At 41.8% G+C, this 22,805-nt stretch overlaps 2 protein-coding genes across 5 annotated transcripts; one reads left to right on the top strand and one right to left on the bottom strand.

Annotated features, from left to right (window-relative positions):
• The first annotated feature begins 2,168 nt into the window (after positions 1-2,168).
• On the top strand, positions 2,169-5,535 carry LOC121726463 (ubiquitin-fold modifier 1). Of its 3 annotated transcripts, none has more exons than XM_042113849.1 (5): positions 2,169-2,224; positions 2,299-2,355; positions 4,479-4,521; positions 4,667-4,754; positions 5,258-5,535. In XM_042113849.1, coding segments are annotated over exons 1-5 (264 nt in total). In that variant the 5' UTR covers positions 2,169-2,222; the 3' UTR covers positions 5,332-5,535. The 3 variants fall into 3 exon arrangements, with proteins under 3 accessions (XP_041969783.1, XP_041969782.1, XP_041969781.1); XM_042113848.1 differs by having other exon boundaries at positions 4,479-4,533; positions 4,679-4,754; XM_042113847.1 differs by lacking the exon at positions 4,667-4,754 and having other exon boundaries at positions 4,479-4,609; positions 5,258-5,533.
• An 80-nt stretch (positions 5,536-5,615) lies between these two features.
• On the bottom strand, positions 5,616-21,789 carry LOC121725927 (GDP-Man:Man(3)GlcNAc(2)-PP-Dol alpha-1,2-mannosyltransferase). 2 transcript variants are annotated; one of them, XM_042113114.1, is made up of 9 exons: positions 21,544-21,789; positions 20,928-21,155; positions 20,414-20,646; positions 19,683-19,900; positions 17,714-17,836; positions 13,357-13,518; positions 7,572-7,770; positions 6,346-6,541; positions 5,616-5,756 (listed from the first exon to the last, which is right to left on the bottom strand). In XM_042113114.1, exons 1-9 carry the CDS (start codon positions 21,561-21,563, stop codon positions 5,675-5,677), a joined length of 1,461 nt encoding a protein of 486 aa, XP_041969048.1. In that variant the 5' UTR covers positions 21,564-21,789; the 3' UTR covers positions 5,616-5,674. The 2 variants fall into 2 exon arrangements, with proteins under 2 accessions (XP_041969048.1, XP_041969047.1); XM_042113113.1 differs by lacking the exon at positions 21,544-21,789 and adding an exon at positions 21,372-21,410.
• Positions 21,790-22,805: the final 1,016 nt, after the last annotated feature.

Here is a 22,805-nt window from a genome sequence, read left to right as displayed (position 1 = left end):
GTTCGGCGGTCAGCTGATTGAATTTCTTCCGGTCTTGGGCTTATTTCTTTAATTGTGGGTAGGTACATCTGGTCCATTCCTTTATGTCATCTATCCATTTTCTTCTTGGTCTCCCAGGTGGTCTCTTCCCCGGAAATCTACCCTCTATGATCAACCGTATAAATTCATATTGGGATCCTCTTTGTAGGTGACCGAAAAAAGTGACCTTTCTTTGGATGCAGATGTTCATTAGTTGGCGTTCACAATACGCTCTTTTTAAAACTTCTTTATTCGATACAAATTGTGACCAAGAGATTTTTAACATTTTACGTAGTATCCACATTTCAAACGCCGTGTATCCGTCGACAACTATTCTATCTTTGTTTAAAACCCACCCTTTACAGGCGTACAAAAGGATGGACCAGACATAACATTTAAGAACACGATATCTTGTTGAGAATGCTAGTTTTGGATCACACAGTACTTTACTCATTTTAAAGAAAGCAGTTTTTGCCTGTCCTATTCTACATCTAATTTCCTCTAAATTATTTAGATCCGAAGTGAATAATCTCCCTAGGTAAAAAAGTAATAACAGTCGAAAAAAAATCGAAATTTGAATGTAAGATGATACCACCTCTTATAGAAAGAAGTCTGGGCAAGCGTCACAGCGATGTAGAAGACGCACGACGCCATCTATTATGAATTTTTGGAACTAACTTAATTTGAACAAATTTACGCCTTTTCACCCCCTTACAACCCTTTTTTCCAGTATTAAAGTAGCCTATGTCCTTTCTCAGGCTTTAGACTATCTGTATACAAAATTTCATTACAATCGGTTCGGTAGTTTTGGCGTGAAAGTGAGACAGACAGACAGACAGACAGACAGAGATACTTTTGTATTTATAATATTAGTATAGAAGCAAGATAGTATAGATTTCATTACAAATTAAAAGCGAAACAGACAGACAGAGATACTTTCGCATTTATAATATTAGTATAGATAAAAAAAAACTACTTGCTAAATCTAGTTCAAACTTCAAACCAATTTTCGTTGGTAGTTTTTATAGTAATGCACAATTCGAATTATTCGAAAAAATTAGCTCTTATTGTTTCGGAGAAAAGTGGCTGTGACTAACGGACGGACAGACAGACAGACATGACGAATCTCTAAGGGTTCCGTTTTTTGCTATTTGTCTACGGAACCCTAAAAAAAGAAAATGCTGTCAATGACAATCCCCGCGTTCCAGATGACGTTAGTAACACTCACGCTCAAGACCGTAGTTTTTCCCGTTCCACTATCATGTGAGCGTCAGTGATACAAACCCAAGTGGAACGGATTATGGATCGTTTTGAGCGTTTTGAGAAAAGTTTAAAAAAAGAACTATAATAATTTTTTTTATACATAGGTAAATTAAACCGAACTTGGATATTATCCTTTTCTTCAAGTCGTAAATAAAAGTAATTTTATTGTTTATAGCTAAATAAAATACATAATATTATATTTGTTTCGTTTTTAGTATTACATTTTTTTACTTAAGTAATCATATTTTAATATAGTTAAACTTTTATTATATTTGAGTTTTCACATTGAGTCATATTTTAATAACAAAACTACATACTTTGAATATTGAATATTGTCACAATATACATATAAACGTTATGTAACAATACCGCATAAATGCTTAGTCAAGTACGAGTAAGTAGTATTAATTATTATATTTTATAAGAAATCATTTGACCTTTCATTTAAAACATTTTATTTTCCAATCAAAATATTTCATTAAATGTTATTTAATTTATTTAAGTAATTTAAATATTACATATTTGCAATGAAATAATATAAAGTTTTTTTGTCTCTACTCTCTCCTGAAAACTTTCCGAACATGGCTTTCGCGATATAGTTACGTTAAAATTAAAAAATATAAAACTAGAACGCCCACTTTGACCCATCTTTGTCAAGGGTCGTTTTGAGCGAAAATGATGACGTCATGAGTGACGTCATAGCCGCGATCAAAACGACCCCGGTAGCCAAAGGGAACGGCAGAAGGGGACATTTTGAGCGTTTTGGTCAAAATTAACGTCATCTGGAACGCAGCCAATATTGTAACGTCACTTTTGCATTTGACAGTTGACGTTGGTCACGTCATAAAGTGTGCCCATCTGGGACCAATAAATACTAGTAATCTGTGTCTGGGACGAACTAGTTAATTTTACATCTAATAATTTAGTTTAAAAGACATATCATGTAAGTTAAACAATTATTTAATTTATGTTGTGATTGTTTGAACTTCATATAAAAATAATTTGTTGTTGTTTCAGGTCTAAAGTTACCTTTAAAATCACTCTTACTTCAGACCCAAAACTTCCTTTCAAAGTGTGAGTTAATTTTAGTACCTACCTAATTATAATACCTAGTTTATTAATTAAGACTGAGGTCCCAGGCCCGCCTGGCATCACTTGTACCTTCTCTGATAAAATAAATTAACTATAATAATTATCATATTATTACATTGCCATTGGTGTGACCAAATTGTAAAGATGTAATAAAAAGTGTTATAACTTCATTGTAAACATAACATGAAGCCACAATGTTCTTGATAAAAGTACCTATGATAACATTAGTTTTTTGTTTAATAGATGCTGAAAACTTGTGGAGTTCCTACTTTGAAGTTATATCATTTCATATGGAAGCCGCTGTGGTTCGACAGTTTCTAGACTTTTTTCAAGATTTTATCAACTTGTGCCAGACAGAGTCATGGCTGAACCTTAACACTAGCCAGGAAGAAATCAGAAATGCTTTTCTTATATCTCAACACATAGAGAAATGTCTCAATAAATTACAAAACAATTCACTTCTTGATGAATTCCTTAGCAGCCTCAGCAACAAGAATGACTTATCAAGTGCACTATTTAAGAGTTACTTTACTGATCCTCCCAAATACATATTAAAGAAAATATTGCAATCAAATGTTGGCATTAATCAATTCGATGTTAGTTTTTCATTGTTCTTAAATATTTTTTCTGAAGCCAAGCTGGAAGAATGTCTGTCAGATATCATGTTAGAGACAGCTTCTCAGGAGGTGCTGACGAAAAATTTGTCAGTAGAATTTTCAAAAGAAAAAATTGCTAAGTTCAAAAGCCTGATTTTTCTGTCTGAATTAAGTAGCTGCGACAATCCAGAAAAAGTCATTGAAGATATCTTGAAAAGCTATGAGAAGGACATGATAGAAATGTTAGTTACATGTTTATTGAATAATGATTTTAAATATTTGAATGCCAGAAAAAATATTGTGAACATGATTTTAAAAATCATGTCACGTAGAAGTGTGGAGAATAAAAAATTCTGGAGTATTTTGTTATCCTTGCCCGAGGAGGACTTAAGAAATCTGTTATTGCTATACACTGATCTATTCAGAGCCACCTCGAGGGCACTATTGGACTGCGGTAGATTAATCAATGAAAATATGTCATCAGATTATTTTTACATAAGTCTTACATATTATGAATTGCTGTCAGTACTACAAAAGCTATTCAAAAATGATGATTTGAAATTAGAATTTCTGGAAATTATTGTGAAAAATAATTCTGATTTGAAATTCTGGAATAATGCTCTTAAATCATGATAGTCTTTTTGAAGATTTTTTAAATTTAATTTAATATTATATTTTGATTTAAATTAATGTGTTTTGATTTTACCTGTAACAATCATTGATACTGAGTAGCAGTAAAAATTATGCTTCAATTCCCAAGCGGCCTAGGTGGACCGCAATAACAATTGAATAGCTATTGTGTCTGGTTTTCCCACAATCAAGGTATTAATAGTAGTCTTTCACAAAATTCAGAGCATCATATGGTTTGTATTATATAGCTGTATGCACCTTTTTTAAATCATAAAATATATGCGTATCTACTACATTTACTGATTTACTATCAGAGAAGTTAATTCCTATGCAGATGGGGGACCTACGTAGTTTGGTCGCATTACATCAAAGCTAGCCGACAGATCACAATTATTAACATTGAATTGACATGATCTAACCAAATGACGTTGGTCTGTCAACTGCCTAGGAATCAATTTCCTCGATGGTACTATACATTTACAGGGCAATGCATAAAGTTAATATACCTAGCGGAATAGAGAAACAAAGGCCTGAGTAAGAGAGATGTCACTATCAGTAACACTGCGTGGTAAAAAGAGATGTGTGATACATGACAGCAGCACTCTTTTTTTGACGTCCAGTCGGCACGTGCCGCACGTTGACAATTTAATCTCATAGAAATCTTGTTCAATCATGCTTGTGTAAGTGTATACATATTACATACACATATTTTTACACACAGATGAAACTAATTTCGGTTTCGTTTGACAGCTCGAGATTGTTGCTCTATTCCGCTAGGTATATTAACTTTATGGGGCAATGTCATCTTTTCAATTAGGGTTATTATCTAAGTGCATACTAGGTCCCTAGAAGTCCCTGTATGTTAATATAACATTCCAGTCTGAGCGTACCAGAGGCGACGCCGTTCACGGCGGTGCTGAAGTTCGCGGCGGAGGAGTTCCGCGTGGAGCCCGCCACCAGCGCCATCATCACCGACGACGGCATCGGCATCAACCCGCAGCAGACTGCCGGTGAGTCACTGACATAACTCATGTGTTTGGGCCACCATCACCGCGGCCGTGCTGAAGTTCGCGGCGGAGGAGTTCCGCGTGGAGCCCGCCACCAGCGCCATCATCACCGACGACGGCATCGGCATCAACACGCAGCAGACTGCCGGTGAGTCACTATTATGACGAACACGGAAATCGCCCGGGACCTCGCTTTTACAGGGGCCCGCCAGTTATTTTTACAGTTAAGACAGGGCCTCGCACAGACCTTCCGCCCGGGGCCTCGCAATGGGTAAGGCCGCCACTAATTTATGATTCGACAGGTTTGGTATGACTTTCATAGAATTTTTATGTAACAGGCACAATCTGTCTATACGTCTAATGCAGGTATTCCCAAACTTATTTTGTCCACTGCCCACTTGAGAAGAAAATATGTTTTAGCGCCCCACCTTGTTTTAATTTAAAATGCATAAAGATAACATAAAATTACAAGATACACCCCAAGCCTCTTTACAACGCCCCGTGTACTGTGTAGGCCACTTTAATTACGCCGCCCTTTGTACGAAATCTGCCGCCTCCCTTAGGCCCGCAGGGTACACGGCCTATTTATAAATCCAGGGCTAGTATTTCTGTGTCATAAAACAGTTCTAACTTTGATTTATCTTTTTTCAGGAAATGTTTTCCTAAAACATGGATCAGAACTGAGGTTAATTCCGAGAGACAGAGTGGGGTGTAGCTCCACATAGATGATCTTACATTCCATGTATTAGGATACAATTATAACGTTTGTAATCAGACAATCTCGTAAATATAAACATGACTCTCATAATAATATTGTGTGTATTTTAAATAAAAATTTACAAATATTTCAAATTAATGATTCCAGAATTTAATAATACTTTTTGGTAAGCTTTGAATCCACAAATCCACATCTTTTAATATTCCGTTATAATTGTATCTAAATAGCTTCATGTTTCAAGTGTATATTTTATATATTATATTTTATTTTGTTTTATAATAAAAATGCAAATTTGGTAAACTTGTTTTATCTATAATCTTATACTTAGTGGAATAACATTGCAACATTAACTACTGTAATGTGAACAGCGGCCCCGACGTTCTTATGAACGCTTTCTCGAACTCCGACTCAGAGAAACGGTCGACTGAAGCCCTGTAAAGATATTATAAACGCATTTATTACATTATTGGTAACACTATTTAGTAATAAGTAACAACTCACTGAGATATTTTAGTAGACAATGATATTATATCATTTTCGTCAAAAGCAAATTATTTTATGTCAAGACGTCATGTCATTGATCAAAGAGAATATAATCACTACGTTTTAGTCATTGATCACAATGATCACTATAAGACGGCTGGTAAGGGCTTATGATAAGCCGCTTATCATACTGGCGCGGGCGGTTAGTGGGCGCAACGCGAATCCGCCGCGGTCAAATGCCTATAATCCGCCGCGCAACCGCTAAAAAAACCATGCATGGCGCTAGGCCAGTCCACACGACGCGTTGCGTCAGCGCTGCGTCGACGCAGCGCTGTCGTTTGATGCATAGCCGGCCACACCAGCGCTGCGCCATCGCAGCTTTATTACGATGCAGTCTTAACGTCAACACCCCCTCCCGCTTCGTCTCGGGGGCTGCTGTCCGTCATGCGCGTCGTATGAACATGTTGTTTATTTGTATGTAAAACAACGCAACGGCAGCGCTGCGTCGACGCAACGCACCGTGTGGACTGGCTCTAACCTGGCAGCCTCGATGATCCTGTTCCTCTCGTGCTGCGGCAACGCGATGACCTCCAGTATGGCGCGCGCGTACTCGGCGGGCTCGGCAGCGAGGAAGCCGGTACGGGACCCCTCCGCCGTCTCGATGATGTCCGCCAGCGGCCCGCCGGACCGGTGCGCGATCGTGATCAGGCCCGCCGCCATGCACTCCACCACACCTGCGGGCGAACGTTGATATCATCACTACATAGTCTAAATATATACAACTCAAAACCACTGGACTGATCGGGCTGAAATTTGGCATGCAGGTAGATATTATGACGTAAGCATCCGCTAAGAAAGGATTTTGATCAATTCTACCCCCAAGGGGATAAAATAGGGGATGACAGTTTGTATGAAACTTTGTCAATTTTAAACAGATCGGCTACGAATAATAAATAGTTGTTATTATTCGTAGCAGAACGGGCTGAGACTCGATACCAAATTAAAAATAATATTTCTTAACGCGAGCGCGAACAACATCTGACACTTCATTGTCAATCGCGGTTTATATAGAAAATTACAAGTTTTTGACAGGGAGTCAATGACCGCTACCGCCATGTTTCGCCGAGTACAGTATCAGCGAATTGCGGGTACCGCCACAGATTCATAATGTTATATTGAGCAATATCTCTTAGGGGCGATTTCATCAAAGAAATGGAACGCGTTCAAAGCACTCTGAACCGGTTCAAAACGTATAAACGCGATTATAACATCGAAATGCATTTCACCAGCATAAACTGAACGCGTTCACAGCAAATCCGAGTTTTATCTTCTGAACGCCCAAAGTCCGAAGTTTAACGTCATAAAACCCGTTCAAGCCCTGTCATGGCGGTACGAAAAACATAGATAAAAGAAATGTCAAGATGACAGTTTTGACACATGCGTTTGTTAGTTTATTGTTTCTTGCTATTTTGTAGTTAAATTAACTTGAAAAGGTTTTGAAATGATGAAAACATGTAAAATAATCGCGTGACGTCACGTAAACTTAGATTTAATAATCGCGATCAAAAGAAGTTTGTGAAATCCAATTGATACAAAACGAGATTTACGTCGCAGCATGAACGCGTTCAATGGGAACTAAGTTTTATAAAACTAAGTTTTATGTGTGTTTGGTGAAATCCCACCTTAACCGACACACACACGTGGCTCGATGGCTTAGCTTTCAGATGAGATATAACATACTGGTATATTGGTAGCAGTACTCACTGATGCCGAAGTGCTCGTTCCACATGGTGTGTATCGCCATGGTGCTGGTCTGGTAGAGCTGCAGCAGCTGGGCGTAGGGCGCGTTGAGCACGAACTGCACGTGCCCGTCCACGCTGAGGTGCGCGGCGAGGTCGCGCAGGTTGCGCACGCGCTCCTGCTCGCTAGCCGACCGCGCCGAACCCACCAGCACCAGCTTGATCTGATTATACGGACAGTCTAATGCTAAGTACTCATATACGGTTTCACTCGATCGAGCAATCACGTAGAGTAAAAATCACGGCTCGGGCTTTCGTCCACACATTCAGCGTTACTCGATTGTTTCCAAATTGTCTCCAAATCGAGTAAAAATTATCATGTGGACCGTAAAACTCACACGCTTGGGCTTGAGTATGGCTTGGGAAAAGCTCGACGGCTCGCATCGAGTAAGGTCGAAGGAAATTAGATTTATTTAATCCCATCGAGCCGGCTCGATGCGAGCCTTAATCGAGCTGGGAGTTTTGCGGTCCACGTGGTAATTTTTACTCGATTTGGAGTAAAACTATCGAGCAAAACCGTATGTGAGTACTTAGCATAAGACATGGATTACATGGTCAGTCTACAATCAAGTCAGTCCATCAGTCTGATCCAGAATGACGGGATAATGATCGTGTAGCAGTTTGACTGACGCGGACGGACTGATTATTTTATGTATGAGTACATACCTTCTGGTTGAATTATTCTGACGTCAGTCTCTGACTGATGGACTGAACTGATGCCAGACAGATCGTGTTACCGTACTCTAAGAGGCTAAGTAGGACTTTATACTACATCACGTCTTACGTGTCATAATTGCTAAGGGTCCAATGTCAATGTCTGAATTGACCCTTATTTATGCCGTGTAAAATTTGTATAGATTTGACAGAATTCAATTGCGCGAGACGTCATGCAAATCTGTCAATTCAGTACAAATTTAGAAATGCATCTACGCGTCGCGTCGCGTTGCGGTCTGAATTGACCCTAAGTGTCTAAACACACCATACCTAAGGGGGGTATTACATTATCATTTATATTGGATCATTTATATGATCATATATAGGATCCAATATATATGATAATTTGATCATTAAACTTTTTAATCGGGACTTAACGCGACTTATTTAAGTAGTAATGCTACTACGAGTACATACTTTTTCTCGACGTTTCGGCCGTGTTGCAACAGCCGTGGTCACGAGGGGACTGCAGGAGCGCGACGTCTTCGTTTGCACCGGGCGGTCGGTTCTACGACTACCCTCGAGTTGTCCAATATTTGTGTTCCAATACACTGAAAGTCAGTAGGTTCACTGCGACACACAACACTAACTGTATCCGGGTTTACACTTATAGACAGAGGTGACACACGCGGTTTGCACTTATTGATCACTGGATTCCAGGCGGGCGACAATTTAAATCCGTCCTCACGATTGAAATTTTTGTACTTTTTAATTTCAATTGCTTCACGTATTACTCTCGTGTGGTAATTACGATCCGTAGAGAGGATTTTAGGGTCGTGTAGCTCCAGTGATTAGTCCCCATATCAAGCAGATGTTCTGCTACCGCGGATGTGCTCTTTCACTCTTTCGCCAATAGTCCGTTTTCTTTAGCCAATGTACGAACTACCACAGCTACAATCTATTTTATAAACCCCAGGAGTTTGGAAAGGTAAGGAATCCTTTGGTGACCGAAGTACTTGTGATATTTTACGTAACGGAGTATACACAGTCTTAATGGAGTATTTCCTCAGCTCTGTTCCAATTTTGTCCGTTACGCCTTTGACGTATGGTAAAAATGCTGCCTTACGGTTCACCTCTGGATACCTCGTTTTCTCCTTCTGTCTTCTCAATCCCCTCGACACCTCATACCCGTTACGTCTAAGTACCTCCTGAACATGTGTTAGCTCCTTGGGCAAATGTTCAGGGTCACAAAGGTTATGAGCTCTGTTTGTTAATGATGATATAGCAGAATGAAGATGCCGAGGATGATGATGAGAAGATGCGTGTAGATATCTGTCAGTGTGTGTTGGTTTTCTGACACACTGACAGACTCACTTTCAGTGTATTGGAACACAAATATTGGACAACTCGAGGGTAGTCGTAGAACCGACCGCCCGGTGCAAACGAAGACGTCGCGCTCCTGCAGTCCCCTCGTGACCACGGCCGTTGCAACACGGCCGAAACGTCGAGAAAAAGTATGTACTCGTAGTAGCATTACTACTTAAATAAGTCGCGTTAAGTCCCGATTAAAAAGTTTAATTATAATGCAACGCGAAAGTTTAAAATGTTAATTTGATCATATCTGCATATTACATTATCATATTTCATTGATACTATTTTACGTCATATGTGGTTTCAATAGCCAATGTAGAGCGCTATCGCTGACAGGTATTGACGTCAGGGTTACTAGATCTCAGAGAATTCGATTTGTCAAAAGACATCGTCATCCATACTAATATTATAAATGCGAAAGTATCTCTGTCTGTCTGTCTGTCTGTCTGTCTTGCTTTCACGCCAAAACTACTGAACCGATTGCAATGAAACTTTGTATACAGTTATTCTAGAGTCTGAGAAAGGACATAGGCTACATTTTGATGTGGGAAAATATCTTATTTCCATGAAAATTTCGATGAAAATGAATTCGCATTGCGCGTGGCCAGCGCTCATCCCGGGGGTCCTGGGTTCGAGTCCCGCAGGCGGAACAAAAAGTTTTCAATTTTCCTGGGTCTTGGATGTGTATTAAAATAAAATTTCAAAAATCTTAAACATATTTTATATATAATATTATAAAAAATCCAGAAATATATCGATGGAATGAACATTTTAGTTCTAATACGATTCAACAGATGGCGTTTTATTTTTTACTTTATTGTAACATAGAACTAATCATACTTATTAGTTAGTATGTTTTTGTTTATAGTTTTTAATACGTTAGAATATGATGTTTAATCCATACTAATATTATAAATGCGAAAGTATCTCTGTCTGTCTGTCTGTCTGTCTCGCTTTCACGCCAAAACTACTGAACCGATAGTAATGAAATTTTGTACACAGATAGTCTAAAGCCTGAGAAAGGACATAGGCTACTTTTTAACTGGAAAAAGGGGTTGTAAGGGGGTGAAAATGCGTAAATTTGGTCAAATTAACTTAGTTCCAAAAACTTAAAACAGATGGCGCCAAGAGTCCCTTAGATCGCGCTATTGCTTGCTCATACGTATTTCTATAAGAGGTGGTACCATATTGAGCTAGATTTTTCGATTCTTTCGATTGTTATACACGTTATTAACTAATAACTCACCTACCAACTTAGACATCAAATTCAAAAACAACAGCGCCAAAACTACTGAACCGATTGTAATGAAATTTTGTACACAGATAGACTAAAGCTTGAGAAAGGACATAGGCTACGTTTTAACTGGAAAAAGGGTTGTAAGGGGGTGAAAATGCGTAAATTTGGTTAAATTAACTTAGTTCCAAAAAACTCAAAACAGATGGCGCCATGAGTCCCCTAGATCGCGCTATTGCTTGCTCATGCGTATTTCTATAAGAGGTGGTACCATTTTGATTGTTATACACGTTAATATTAACTAACTAGCTGTTGCCCGCGACTTCGTCCGCGTGGTCTTTAGTTTATAGCGCGCGGTGTCAACAGAATTTGTGTCAAATTTAAAAACTTTTTAAAACCCTGGTAAGTGGTACATAATCACATAATCTATACTAATATTATAAATGCGAAAGTATCTTTGTCTGTCTGTCTGTCTGTCAGTCTCGCTTTCACGCCAAACGCCAAAAGTATCTCTGTCTGTCTGTCTGTCTGTCAGTCTCGCTTTCACGCCAAACGCCAAAACTACCGAACCGATGGTAGATAGTCTAAAGCCTGAGAAAGGACATAGGCTACTTTTTTTACTGGAAAAAAGGGTTGTAAGGGGGTGAAATTGCGTAAATTTGTTCAAATTAAGTTAGTTCCAACAATTCATAATAGATGGCGCCGTGCGTCTTCTACATCGCGCTGACGCTTGCTCAAAAGTCTTCCTATAAGACGTGGTATCATCTTACATTTAAGTTTCGATTTTTTTCGATTGTTATATCTATTCTACGGTATTAAATAACTCAGTACTTTATCTGTACAGTGACGTAACCTTAAACCTATCAATGATAAATAGTTTATGGGTAAAGTTGTGTAATCGGAGGGCTAAATAAGCTTTAAAATTTGGCATAAAATATAAAGTTTAATATAAAAAAATGAAATACTTATTGTGTGCACACTGCACAGCTGTATTGATTTAAGGGGTACCAGGGTTTTTTTATAAAAGCTTTTGACACCAATTTTGTTGACATCGCGCGCTATAAAGTACTATAAACTGAAGTCCACGCGGACGAAGTCGCGGGCAACAGCTAGTTTTTAATATGGCTTGTTTTTTGTTATTTCAGCAAGATTATCCAAGAATATAATTAGAAAAATAATTACATTACATTATTTGAAACATTAACGAACAAGAAATTAAAAACTCTTTTTTAAATTAAATAACTGGTAACACCTATTTCTATGACCGTATTGGATCAAAACTCTCAGCAAATGTCAAAAAACCATGATCAAGGAGGAAATTAATCATTTATCTATGTTACATTATCCAATATAAATGACTCAATGATCTAGGATCCAATATAAATGATAATAATCTAATATCCCCCTTAGATACGCGGCCGAAGTTCGGCATGATTACGTCAGCAATGCGCTACGCATACAATATAACGCAACGTAATTTCGGCATGGTGTGTCATCGATAATTCAAAATATATTGCAGGCGTAAATCGTAATCATGCCGAACTTCGACCGCGTATTTTCGGCCTAGTGTGTTTAGACACTAGGTAGTAGGAAAACGTACGGTAAGTAGCACAATAGAGCTCTCAGCTCAATTTTTTTTTTTTATGAAATAAGGGGGCAAACGAGCAAACGGGTCACCTGATGGAAAGCAACTTCCGTCGCCCATGGACACTCGCAGCATCAGAAGAGCTGCATGTGCGTTGCCGGCCTTTTAAGAGGGAATAGGGTAATAGGGGAGGGTAGGTTTTGGCTGGCTTTCTGTGAGAACGTGGTATTTATCCGGTCGAGCCGGCCCATTCGTGCCGAAGCATTGCTCTCCCACGTATAAAATATAGTATATCAAAGTAATAATATTTTAAGCCCCAATTTCACCAACGTCTGTTAGTGTTAACAGCTTGTTAAAATGTAATGTCTTCTCTTTCATTCATATGAAAATCGAAAGGGGTAACGTGATACTAATTCCGGCGTCAACTTCAACAGTCGTTGGTGAAATTGGGGCTAAATGTGTTACGCTTTCACGCCCACAATTTTGTTGTAGGAAGAAAACTATATTTTGATTCCAGCGGTACAAACACTTTTCAGTTGTCATTTGCACTAATGTTATAAACTTTTTATCGCGGCCAGTTGTAGTTTATAACTTATTTTATCGTCTGTCCGATTGTGAGGTAACTAGAAATTTTAACAGTCATTAATCACATTCTCAATTAGGTTATAAGTACTTTGCTTTGAGCGCGGCGACCGAATCAAAAACTCCGTAACGAAAAAACCCTCACACACCCCACTGCGACCGTCGTATTGCTTTGTGTGCGTGCGAGTGAACGTATGCGAATTGTAATTGCATAAGTTGATAAAAATGCTATGCAATGGCTTTACCGCGGCAGTCCCCGAGTGCCACACGTAATTAGTAAGACAATCTTCTCTTGTAAATTCGTTGCGTAAAGAAAGTGTATACCTTCCCCCAGAGCTGGTCGTTGTTCATGAGCAGGTTGCGCAGCTCGTACAGCGCCTGCAGCATCAGCGGGTGATCCTTCTCCGGTCGGAACTGCGCCACCGACAGGATGCGGATGGGGTCCGAGTCCCGCACCAGAGACCGTAGCTTCTTCAGCTCAGACACCTAGGGAACAGATTTCTCTGATAGTTATTACTTATTGTTTAACTTTCTTTTCAAGTAGAAACAAAGATTCACTGTCTTAAAGTCTTGCTTATATTGATTTATAAAAATTATGCAAACATAATATTTTCGTACCTGTTACCTGTAACGATTTAGCCCACCAAAAACATTTTCATGTAAAAATGTTGCCAAGATGAGAACATATTAATATTATAGTTCGTCGTGTCAAAAAGTAGTGAGATCTCATGTAGAGCCAAGTTTCTAACCTTACAAACTCAGCCCTAAATCTAAAAACCTTAATTTTACACTAAAGCGCGGCAAAATATTTGATAATAATATAACATGTCAGCCGCACGAGGAGAACCTAAAAACTCTACACATTAGTCAAAATCGGTGGCCTGGCCATTTATCATTCATAGTTACGGTATATTAAGTTCAAAGCCCTGACGAATAACAAAATGGCCAAGCCACCGATTTTGACTAATGTGTAGAGTTTTTAGATTATTTTCGTGCGGCTGACACATTAATATGTTGACGACCTCTGTGGCTCAGTGGTGAGCGCGTTGGTAGCTCAAGCCGGGGGTCACGGGTTCGAATCCCGCCGACGGAACAAAAAGTTTAATGTTTCCGGGTCTGGATGTGTATTAAATATGTGTATCATATAATAAAAATCTTAAATATATGTATAGTATAAAAGTATTAAATATATTTCCGTTGTCTGGTACCTGTAACACAAGTCCTTTAGGTACTTAGCACGGGGCCAGACTGACGTGGTGTGAAGCGTTCATAGATATTATATTATTATATTATATTGTTCTCATCTTGGCAACATTTTTACATGAAAATATTTTTGGTGGGATTTCATTTCTTTTTGTAAGCTGGTTTACGTTGTTTTTTCTTTTAGTTCATTTTTTAGGTTTCCGTACCCATAGGGTAAAAACGGGACCCTATTACTAAGACTTCATTGTCTTTCCGTCTGTCCGTCTGTCTGTCTGTCTGTCTCCAGGCTGTAACTCAAGAACGGTAATAGCTAGAGAGTTGAAATTTTAACAGATACAGCGGCAACAGATATACATAATATCTGTTGCCGCTGTAACAAAAAATACTGAAAAAAAAAATACTGAAAAAACAAACGTGATTTTTTTGGCCTTTTTTGCTCTATATCAATAATGGCAACAGTTAGGTGCTTGATTTTTTCTCAAAGTCCTTAGTTATATGTCTAATGTAATATTTAATAATAATATTAAAATAAAATAAAAAATTAAGGGAGCCCATACAAAAAACACAAATTTTTGCCTAATTTTGCTCTACATATAATGGTACGGATATAGGTTAAGTTGGGTTTGATAATTTTTTTTGTTGTTTCAGTATGTACTATGTTACACACCAAATTTCAGCTTTCTAAGACTTCAGGAAGTACCCTAACACTTTTGATGATCGGTGAGTCAGTGACCAAATTGTGGGTTTTTGGACACCTATAAAATCTAAAGTATAATAGCTACGATATTCAAACTTTGCGCATTTAATAATTATACCCATGTCATTATATCTTAAAAATTTCAACTATCTAGCATTATTCAAACCAAAGTTACGAGGGTTCAAAAATACAACGAAACGTTTCGAGAAAAGGTAGGTAGTGCCCTTGCGCGCTTCGCTTGGCTCATCTTGGCGGGGGCACTCCCGTGCCCCCAGATACTAGTGTATAACATAATTATTTTAGACAAGTGTAATAACTAATAACACTGTTGACATTTAACAGGATTTCTTCTTTTCGTTGAAAAATTGTGTATTCTAGAAGTCATTTAGTGTATTGCGCATAGCATAAATAACGCCTGCGTAGCTAACATTTGAACGACCCGGCAATCGGCATCTGTTAACGAAACTGGTGGAAACTTTCTAACTAGGTGTATTTCATACCTCGCACGGCGGGTAGACGCCGTGCGTGGAGAGCGTGCGGCCCCACAGCTCGTTGATGTGCTCCTCCGTCCATCGTGCCGTTCATCAGCACCACATCCGCGCACCGACCCACCTACCGGTACATCTGCACATACCTCGCACGGCGGGTAGACGCTATGCGTGGAGAGCGGGCGGCCCCACAGCTCGTTGATGTGCTCCTCCGTCCACGTGCCGTTCACCAGCACCACATTTGCGCACCGACCCACCCACCGGTACATCTGCACATACCTCGCACGGCGGGTGAGAGCGGGCGGCCCCACAGCTCGTTGATGTGCTCCTCCGTCCACGTGCCAGCACCACGTCCGCGCACCGACCCACCCCCCCTACATCTGCACATACCTCGCACGGCGGGTAGACGCGGTGCGTGGAGAGCGGGCGGCCCCACAGCTCGTTGATGTGCTCCTCCGTCCACGTGCCGTTCACCAGCACCACATTTGCGCACCGACCCACCCACCGGTACATCTGCACATACCTCGCACGGCGGGTGAGAGCGGGCGGCCCCACAGCTCGTTGATGTGCTCCTCCGTCCACGTGCCAGCACCACGTCCGCGCACCGACCCACCCCCCCTACATCTGCACATACCTCGCACGGCGGGTAGACGCGGTGCGTGGAGAGCGGGCGGCCCCACAGCTCGTTGATGTGCTCCTCCGTCCACGTGCCGTTCACCAGCACCACGTCCGCGCACCGACCTACCCCCTCTACATCTGCACATACCTCGCACGGCGGGTAGACGCGGTGCGTGGAGAGCGGGCGGCCCCACAGCTCGTTGATGTGCTCCTCCGTCCACGTGCCGTTCACCAGCACCACGTCCGCGCACCGACCCACCTACCGGTACATCTGCACATACCTCGCACGGCGGGTAGACGCTATGCGTGGAGAGCGGGCGGCCCCACAGCTCGTTGATGTGCTCCTCCGTCTACGTGCCGTTCACCAGCACCACATTTGCGCACCGACCCACCCACCGGTACATCTGCACATACCTCGCACGGCGGGTGAGAGCGAGCGGCCCCACAGCCCGTTGATGTGCTCCTCCGTCCACGTGCCAGCACCACGTCCGCGCACCGACCCACCCCCCCTACATCTACACATACCTCGCACGGCGGGTAGACGCGGTGCGTGGAGAGCGGGCGGCCCCACAGCTCGTTGATGTGCTCCTCCGTCCACGTGCCGTTCACCAGCACCACGTCCGCGCACCGACCCACCTACCGGTACATCTGCACATACCTCGCACGGCGGGTAGACGCGGTGCGTGGAGAGCGGGCGGCCCCACAGCTCGTTGATGTGCTCCTCCGTCCACGTGCCGTTCACCAGCACCACGTCCGCGCACCGACCTACCCCCTCTACATCTGCACATACCTCGCACGGCGGGTAGACGCGGTGCGTGGAGAGCGGGCGGCCCCACAGCTCGTTGATGTGCTCCTCCGTCCACGTGCCGTTCACAAGCACCACGTCCGCGCACCGACCCACCTACCGGTACATCTGCACATACCTCGCACGGCGGGTAGACGCTATGCGTGGAGAGCGGGCGGCCCCACAGCTCGTTGATGTGTCCTCCGTCCACGTGCCGTTCACCAGCACCACATTTGCGCACCGACCCACCCACCGGTACATCTGCACATACCTCGCACGGCGGGTGAGAGCGGGCGGCCCCACAGCTCGTTGATGTGCTCCTCCGTCCACGTGCCAGCACCACGTCCGCGCACCGACCCACCCCCCCTACATCTGCACATACCTCGCACGGCGGGTAGACGCGGTGCGTGGAGAGCGGGCGGCCCCACAGCTCGTTGATGTGCTCCTCCGTCCACGTGCCGTTCACCAGCACCACGTCCGCGCACCGACCTACCCCCTCTACATCTGCACATACCTCGCACGGCGGGTAGACGCGGTGCGTGGAGAGCGGGCGGCCCCACAGCTCGTTGATGTGCTCCTCAGTCCACGTGCCGTTCACCAGCACCACGTCCGCGCACCGACCCACCTACCGGTACATCTGCACATACCTCGCACGGCGGGTAGACGCTATGCGTGGAGAGCGGGCGGCCCCACAGCTCGTTGATGTGCTCCTCCGTCCACGTGCCGTTCACCAGCACCACATTTGCGCACCGACCCACCCACCGGTACATCTGCACATACCTCGCACGGCGGGTGAGAGCGGGCGGCCCCACAGCTCGTTGATGTGCTCCTCCGTCCACGTGCCAGCACCACGTCCGCGCACCGACCCACCCCCCCTACATCTGCACATACCTCGCACGGCGGGTAGACGCGGTGCGTGGAGAGCGGGCGGCCCCACAGCTCGTTGATGTGCTCCTCCGTCCACGTGCCGTTCACCAGCACCACGTCCGCGCACCGACCCACCCACCGGTACATCTGCAACATTTCACTTTATTATCATAGTGACAATGGTGATATGGTAGAAAATATAACTTCCTGATTATAAAGGTCACAGCACACATATCAACACGGAAAGGGACCGCCACCGTATCGCCTCGAGCCGATCAATATTGTTTGTATGAAACTCCCTACTGCAACGGAAGGGGACAGCGATCGGCGAGCCGTAAGCGAGGCGTCGCCTAGCCGTTATAGCCGAGTTGACGTACAGGCGCTACTGATACGCTTTGGTAATACGTTATACATAATACGTTTATACGTGGGAGAGCCATGCTTAGGCACGAATGGGCCGGCTCGACCGGAGAAATACCACGTTCTCACAGAAAACCGGCGTGAAACAGCGCTTGCGAGTGAGTGAGTTTACCGGAGGCCCAATCCCCTACCCTATTCCCTTTCCTACCCTCCCCTATTCCCTTCCCACCCCTACCCTCCCCTACTACCCTATTCCCTCTTAAAAGGCCGGCAACGCACCTGTAGCTCTTCTGATGCTGCGAGTGTCCATGGGCAACGGAAGTTGCTTTCCATCAGGTGACCCGTCTGCCCCCTTATCACATATTAAAAAAAAAAAAGTGCATACGTTAGGTTGACGCCTGGTTGACGGCGAGCCGAAGGCGATACGGTGACGATCCCTTTCCGAGTTGATATTATATTGTGTGCTGTGACCATAAATCGTTTTTCAAATTATTAACCTAGCTAGCTGTTGCCCGCGACTTCGTCCGCGTCGAATTTAGTTTATAGTTGTTTACGCGCAAATCATAAAAGTTTATTGTGCGAGAACCATACATTTTCCGGGACAAAATTAGTAATCCTTGTCCTTTCTCGAGACTCAAAGTATCTCCATACCAAATTCTAACAAAATAGATTGAATAGTTTACGCGCAAATCATAAAAGTATGTTGTGCAGTAGCCGTACATTTTTCCGGAACAAAATGTATCCTATGTCTTTTTTCGGGACTCAAAGTATCTTTATACCAAATTTCAGCAAAATGGGTCCAGACGTTTACGCGTGATGTCGTGACCACGCGAAATATAACGTTCCGCGCAGCTTCGCCCGCGTCAAATAGATATTTCACAGACAAATTAGTCCACAAAAAATAGCCTATGATCCTTCACGTGGACTACTTCTTATCTGTGCCAAATAACAGAAAAATTGCTCCAGTAGTTCGTGAGGTAACCTTTTCAAATAATTTTCCCCGTTTTTTTCCTGAGAATAGCACGTTCAAAAAACCCCTCTCAAATAATTTCCCCCATTTTTTCACATTTTCCTCTATTTCTTCGCTCCCATTAGTCTTAGCGTGATAAAATATAGCTTATAGCCTCTCTCGATAAATGGACAATCTAACGCTGAAAGAATATTTCAAATCGGACCAGTAGTTCCTGAGATTAGCGTGTTCAAATAAGCCATTTCAAATAATTTCTCCCATTTTTCCCACACTTCCCTCTATTTCTTCGCTCCTATTAGTATTAGCGTGATAAAATATAGCCTATAGGCTTCCTCGATAAATGGGCTATCCAACACTGAAAGTATTTTCCAAATCGGACCAGTAGTTCCTGAGATTAGCGCGTTCAAACAAACAAACTAACTAACTCTTCCGCCATATAATATTATAGTATAGATGTCATGTCATCTTTTTCTGCTTATTTTGCTATGGAGTTTCAACAGACTAGGAGCATTGGGTCAATGTAGAATGTACCATCTGGGCAAACTCATTGGCTGCTCTCCGTTATTCGGAATGTTATTCGAAAGAAAAAAATATTTTAGGTGTTCCCGACCGGACTTTGATCCACTACGCCAGCTTAAACCCATTGTAACCGAGCCATCTCACCATCCCAAACATCTTGTAGTAGAGTATCTTGCACCAGGTGAGCAGAGGGTTGCGCGCGATGAGGCTGCTGTTATTGTGGGCGGCGACGCGGTGCTTCACGCGCCGCATCATGGCCGACGTGATGGTGGGGTAGTGCGTGTACGTGCCTACCGGACACGCCGCCAGGTACCGGAATATGGGGTACGTGAACGCGAACCCCGTTGTGTCTATGTAGATATCTGTAAGAGTATGATATTGAATGTACTGTAGGTAAGTTCTTGGTGGTAATTCATGTTCAATTCAATAATTATACACTTTTCTTGCGCTTATTCCACTATATTATAATTATTATAGTAGTTTCTTACAAAAAAAATAATGTAAGAAACATCTGTAAGAATGTAGCTAGCAAAGAAGAAAATTCACATGGCACATCAAGGATTATTTATTTGTGTAGAAGTGTGTTTTCAGTAGGGAAATTATTTTCAGCAACATCTAGGAAATCCTTTACCCATAGCTGCTTACTACTATTATAGTTTACCTTGCCTGTTAATGTAAGCCCTAAGCCCGGGCGCGCACTAGCGGCCAGGCCGCGGCGGCCAGCGAGATATATTATATCTCGATGGCCACCGCGGCTTGGCCGCTAGTGCGCGCCCGGGCAGAGTGACTCTGTGTTTGATTGAGATACTACAATACTTGTTATATCACTGTACAGTGAAAAACATACTAATGAAATGTTTGTGAAAAAATCTTACCAGGATTGAACTTCATAAATGCCTCCATGCCTAAACCAATGGAGCCCAAGCTCTGCATCAGCAGTGTTAAGTACGGGTATGATGCGGGGTCGATAGCATTCTTCATACTCAGTCTTATAAAATTGATCTTGTCTACATCCAGCTTAACATTGAACTGATTCTGCACCTTATCTATTATAGTCTTGGCCTCGGCAGTCTCAACTGTGTAAACGTAAATGTGAATATCAGGATACCTGTGATAAGAAATACCCCCATCATTATTATAATAATTATCAATGGACTAGGGTGTGAAAACTGAAATGAATAATATATTTTGCTACAGTAACATAGGTAACACTTCACCTTAGATATTCTCACTATGTGTAGCGTTTTTTTTAATTCTATAATTTTATAAAACAATTAAAAAATAATATTTTATCACCAAAAAAATATTACTAAATGTAAATTAATATTTCCGCTTAAAAATTATAAATGTGATATTAATACTGTATCAGGAGAAAATAAAATTGTTCACCTAGTGAGCAATGCCTTGATAGCAACCCAGAGGACTCTCTCTCCGCCACCCCCGCCATTGCAGTAGGGGTGGAAGAAGGCAACATTTGCTCCATCCCTCTTGCGCCTCTCCAGCTTCCTCTCCTTGATCCTCATGTACCATGACGCAAAGATAAATGCACAAGGTATCAGGACGAAGGTAGCAAATGTAACAAATGCCAAGAAAAATAGTGGAAGGACCACAAATAAGCTGAAACAAGGAATTTTGAAATACAATATATTCTATTTCATTTTATTTGAGAATTTAATGGGTTACTAACACATATATATTTAGCTAAACACAGCTATACATCAGAGTAAATTTAAAATTAAACTGTGCATTGGGTATTACATTACAAGATATTAGAGTTTATTCATTTTTTTAATGTTAATATAAATAATATAATACGGTTTCCGATTACTTTACCTCTCTACAGGCACGTGATGTTTTATACAATACATGTTAACTAAATCTTACTAGAATAACAACTTAACATTTAACAATAATATGAAATTATGGTGTTATCTGAATTATGTGTTGCATTAAACGAGTACGTGTTTACATCTTTTAAAAGCGGCAAACATTGGGATATACTCACATGAATAACTCGAAGAACATTTTGTGAAATTCAAGATATTAGGTAGATGAAAACAAGGTGCAATAATTCGGAATAACAAAAACTGTTACAGTTATAAATATTGCATATTCAAATTTTTTCTACTTTTCACCAAAACTTGTAATCGGCATAGTATTTTATTAATTACGTCGGCTTTATTTAAATTAGAAGTTATTTAGAAATTTAGTGCAGCTGGAAACTGATTATTTGCGTTTGACACTGATTGGACACTGACACTACTGACTATATATCTGTATTATCTATGCTACTGACAGCTGTTCAGTATGGCCCATTTAAAAATAATGTTCGCCACAAAATATTACAAATTAAAATAATATAATAAATACCGTTTGATAATCTTACAAAACCAAAATAATAAATGAAGATTGCAGACGGCGCATATATAGTCTGCATGGCCGCGCCATCATGCAGATTGTATGTAGGTACGCCGCAGACTCGATCACACAAAAAGTGTGCCGTCTGCCATCTGCGATCTCCCAAAAAAATATCAACAGTTTTGGGCTTCCCTTTAGCTGTTTAAATAACGCAGAAATTAGGTCATAAATTTTACTCAAATATTGCATTTGTGCTAAGTATGGTCACACCATGTAAGAGCTTTGACAGTATTTTGACAGGCGTTGTCGGCTGACAGTTGACACCTCGTTTATTGACTTTTTTATTAATTCGTAAAGTGCAATAAGGCTTTACACGTAAGCTGTTTAGGGCCAACCAACCACACGTACCACAACTCACAAGTCCACAACCACACCACATCGCAACGACAAAATGTTGTCGAGCAGTGGTTACGTGTGAATGGTGTCGCTGCAGCTTTTTGAAGTTGCGTTGTGTACCGAAAAAATGCCGACGTGGTTGCGTTGACGCCAGTGGTTGCGATGTGATGGTGACGTACGATAGTCAATGAAACGGAGAGGGGGAAGAGCGCGGGCGGTGTGCACGCACTGTCATTGCATCGACGCAACGTTGTGGTTGCGATGTGGTCGGTAGACGGTATCACACAAGTGGTCGACAACGACTGCAAAATGTGGTACGTTTGAATCACGAATAGTCCAGTTCATTTACAATACGAAATAATAATAAGTAATAATAATAAAAAAGAATACGAAATAATAATAAAAGACCACGTGGTGTTGTTGTGGTACGTGTGGGTTAATTAACGCGGGCGGCCGGCGGGGTCATAAGTCTAGTCGCACGCACACAAACACCATGCCAAAGTCTGCCGAACT

The sequence above is a fragment of the Aricia agestis genome, chromosome 4 (assembly GCF_905147365.1).
Source record: "Aricia agestis chromosome 4, ilAriAges1.1, whole genome shotgun sequence".
NCBI classification, from domain to species: domain Eukaryota; kingdom Metazoa; phylum Arthropoda; class Insecta; order Lepidoptera; family Lycaenidae; genus Aricia; species Aricia agestis.
Note: the sequence above shows the minus strand (reverse complement) of the source record. Positions and strands in the feature narration are given on the sequence as shown.

Coding starts and splice junctions, on each gene's coding strand:
- LOC121725927 (XM_042113113.1), bottom strand. CDS start 21,406: ATGTATTGTATAAAACATCACGTGCCTGTAGAGAG. Junction 21,156..21,371: donor CATCACGTGCCTGTAGAGAG/GTAAAGTAATCG, acceptor TCCTTGTTTCAG/CTTATTTGTGGTCCTTCCAC. Junction 19,901..20,413: donor ATTTATGAAGTTCAATCCTG/GTAAGATTTTTT, acceptor ATACTCTTACAG/ATATCTACATAGACACAACG.
- LOC121726463 (XM_042113849.1), top strand. Junction 4,522..4,666: donor CGTTCACGGCGGTGCTGAAG/TTCGCGGCGGAG, acceptor GCCGTGCTGAAG/TTCGCGGCGGAGGAGTTCCG. Junction 4,755..5,257: donor CAACACGCAGCAGACTGCCG/GTGAGTCACTAT, acceptor ATCTTTTTTCAG/GAAATGTTTTCCTAAAACAT.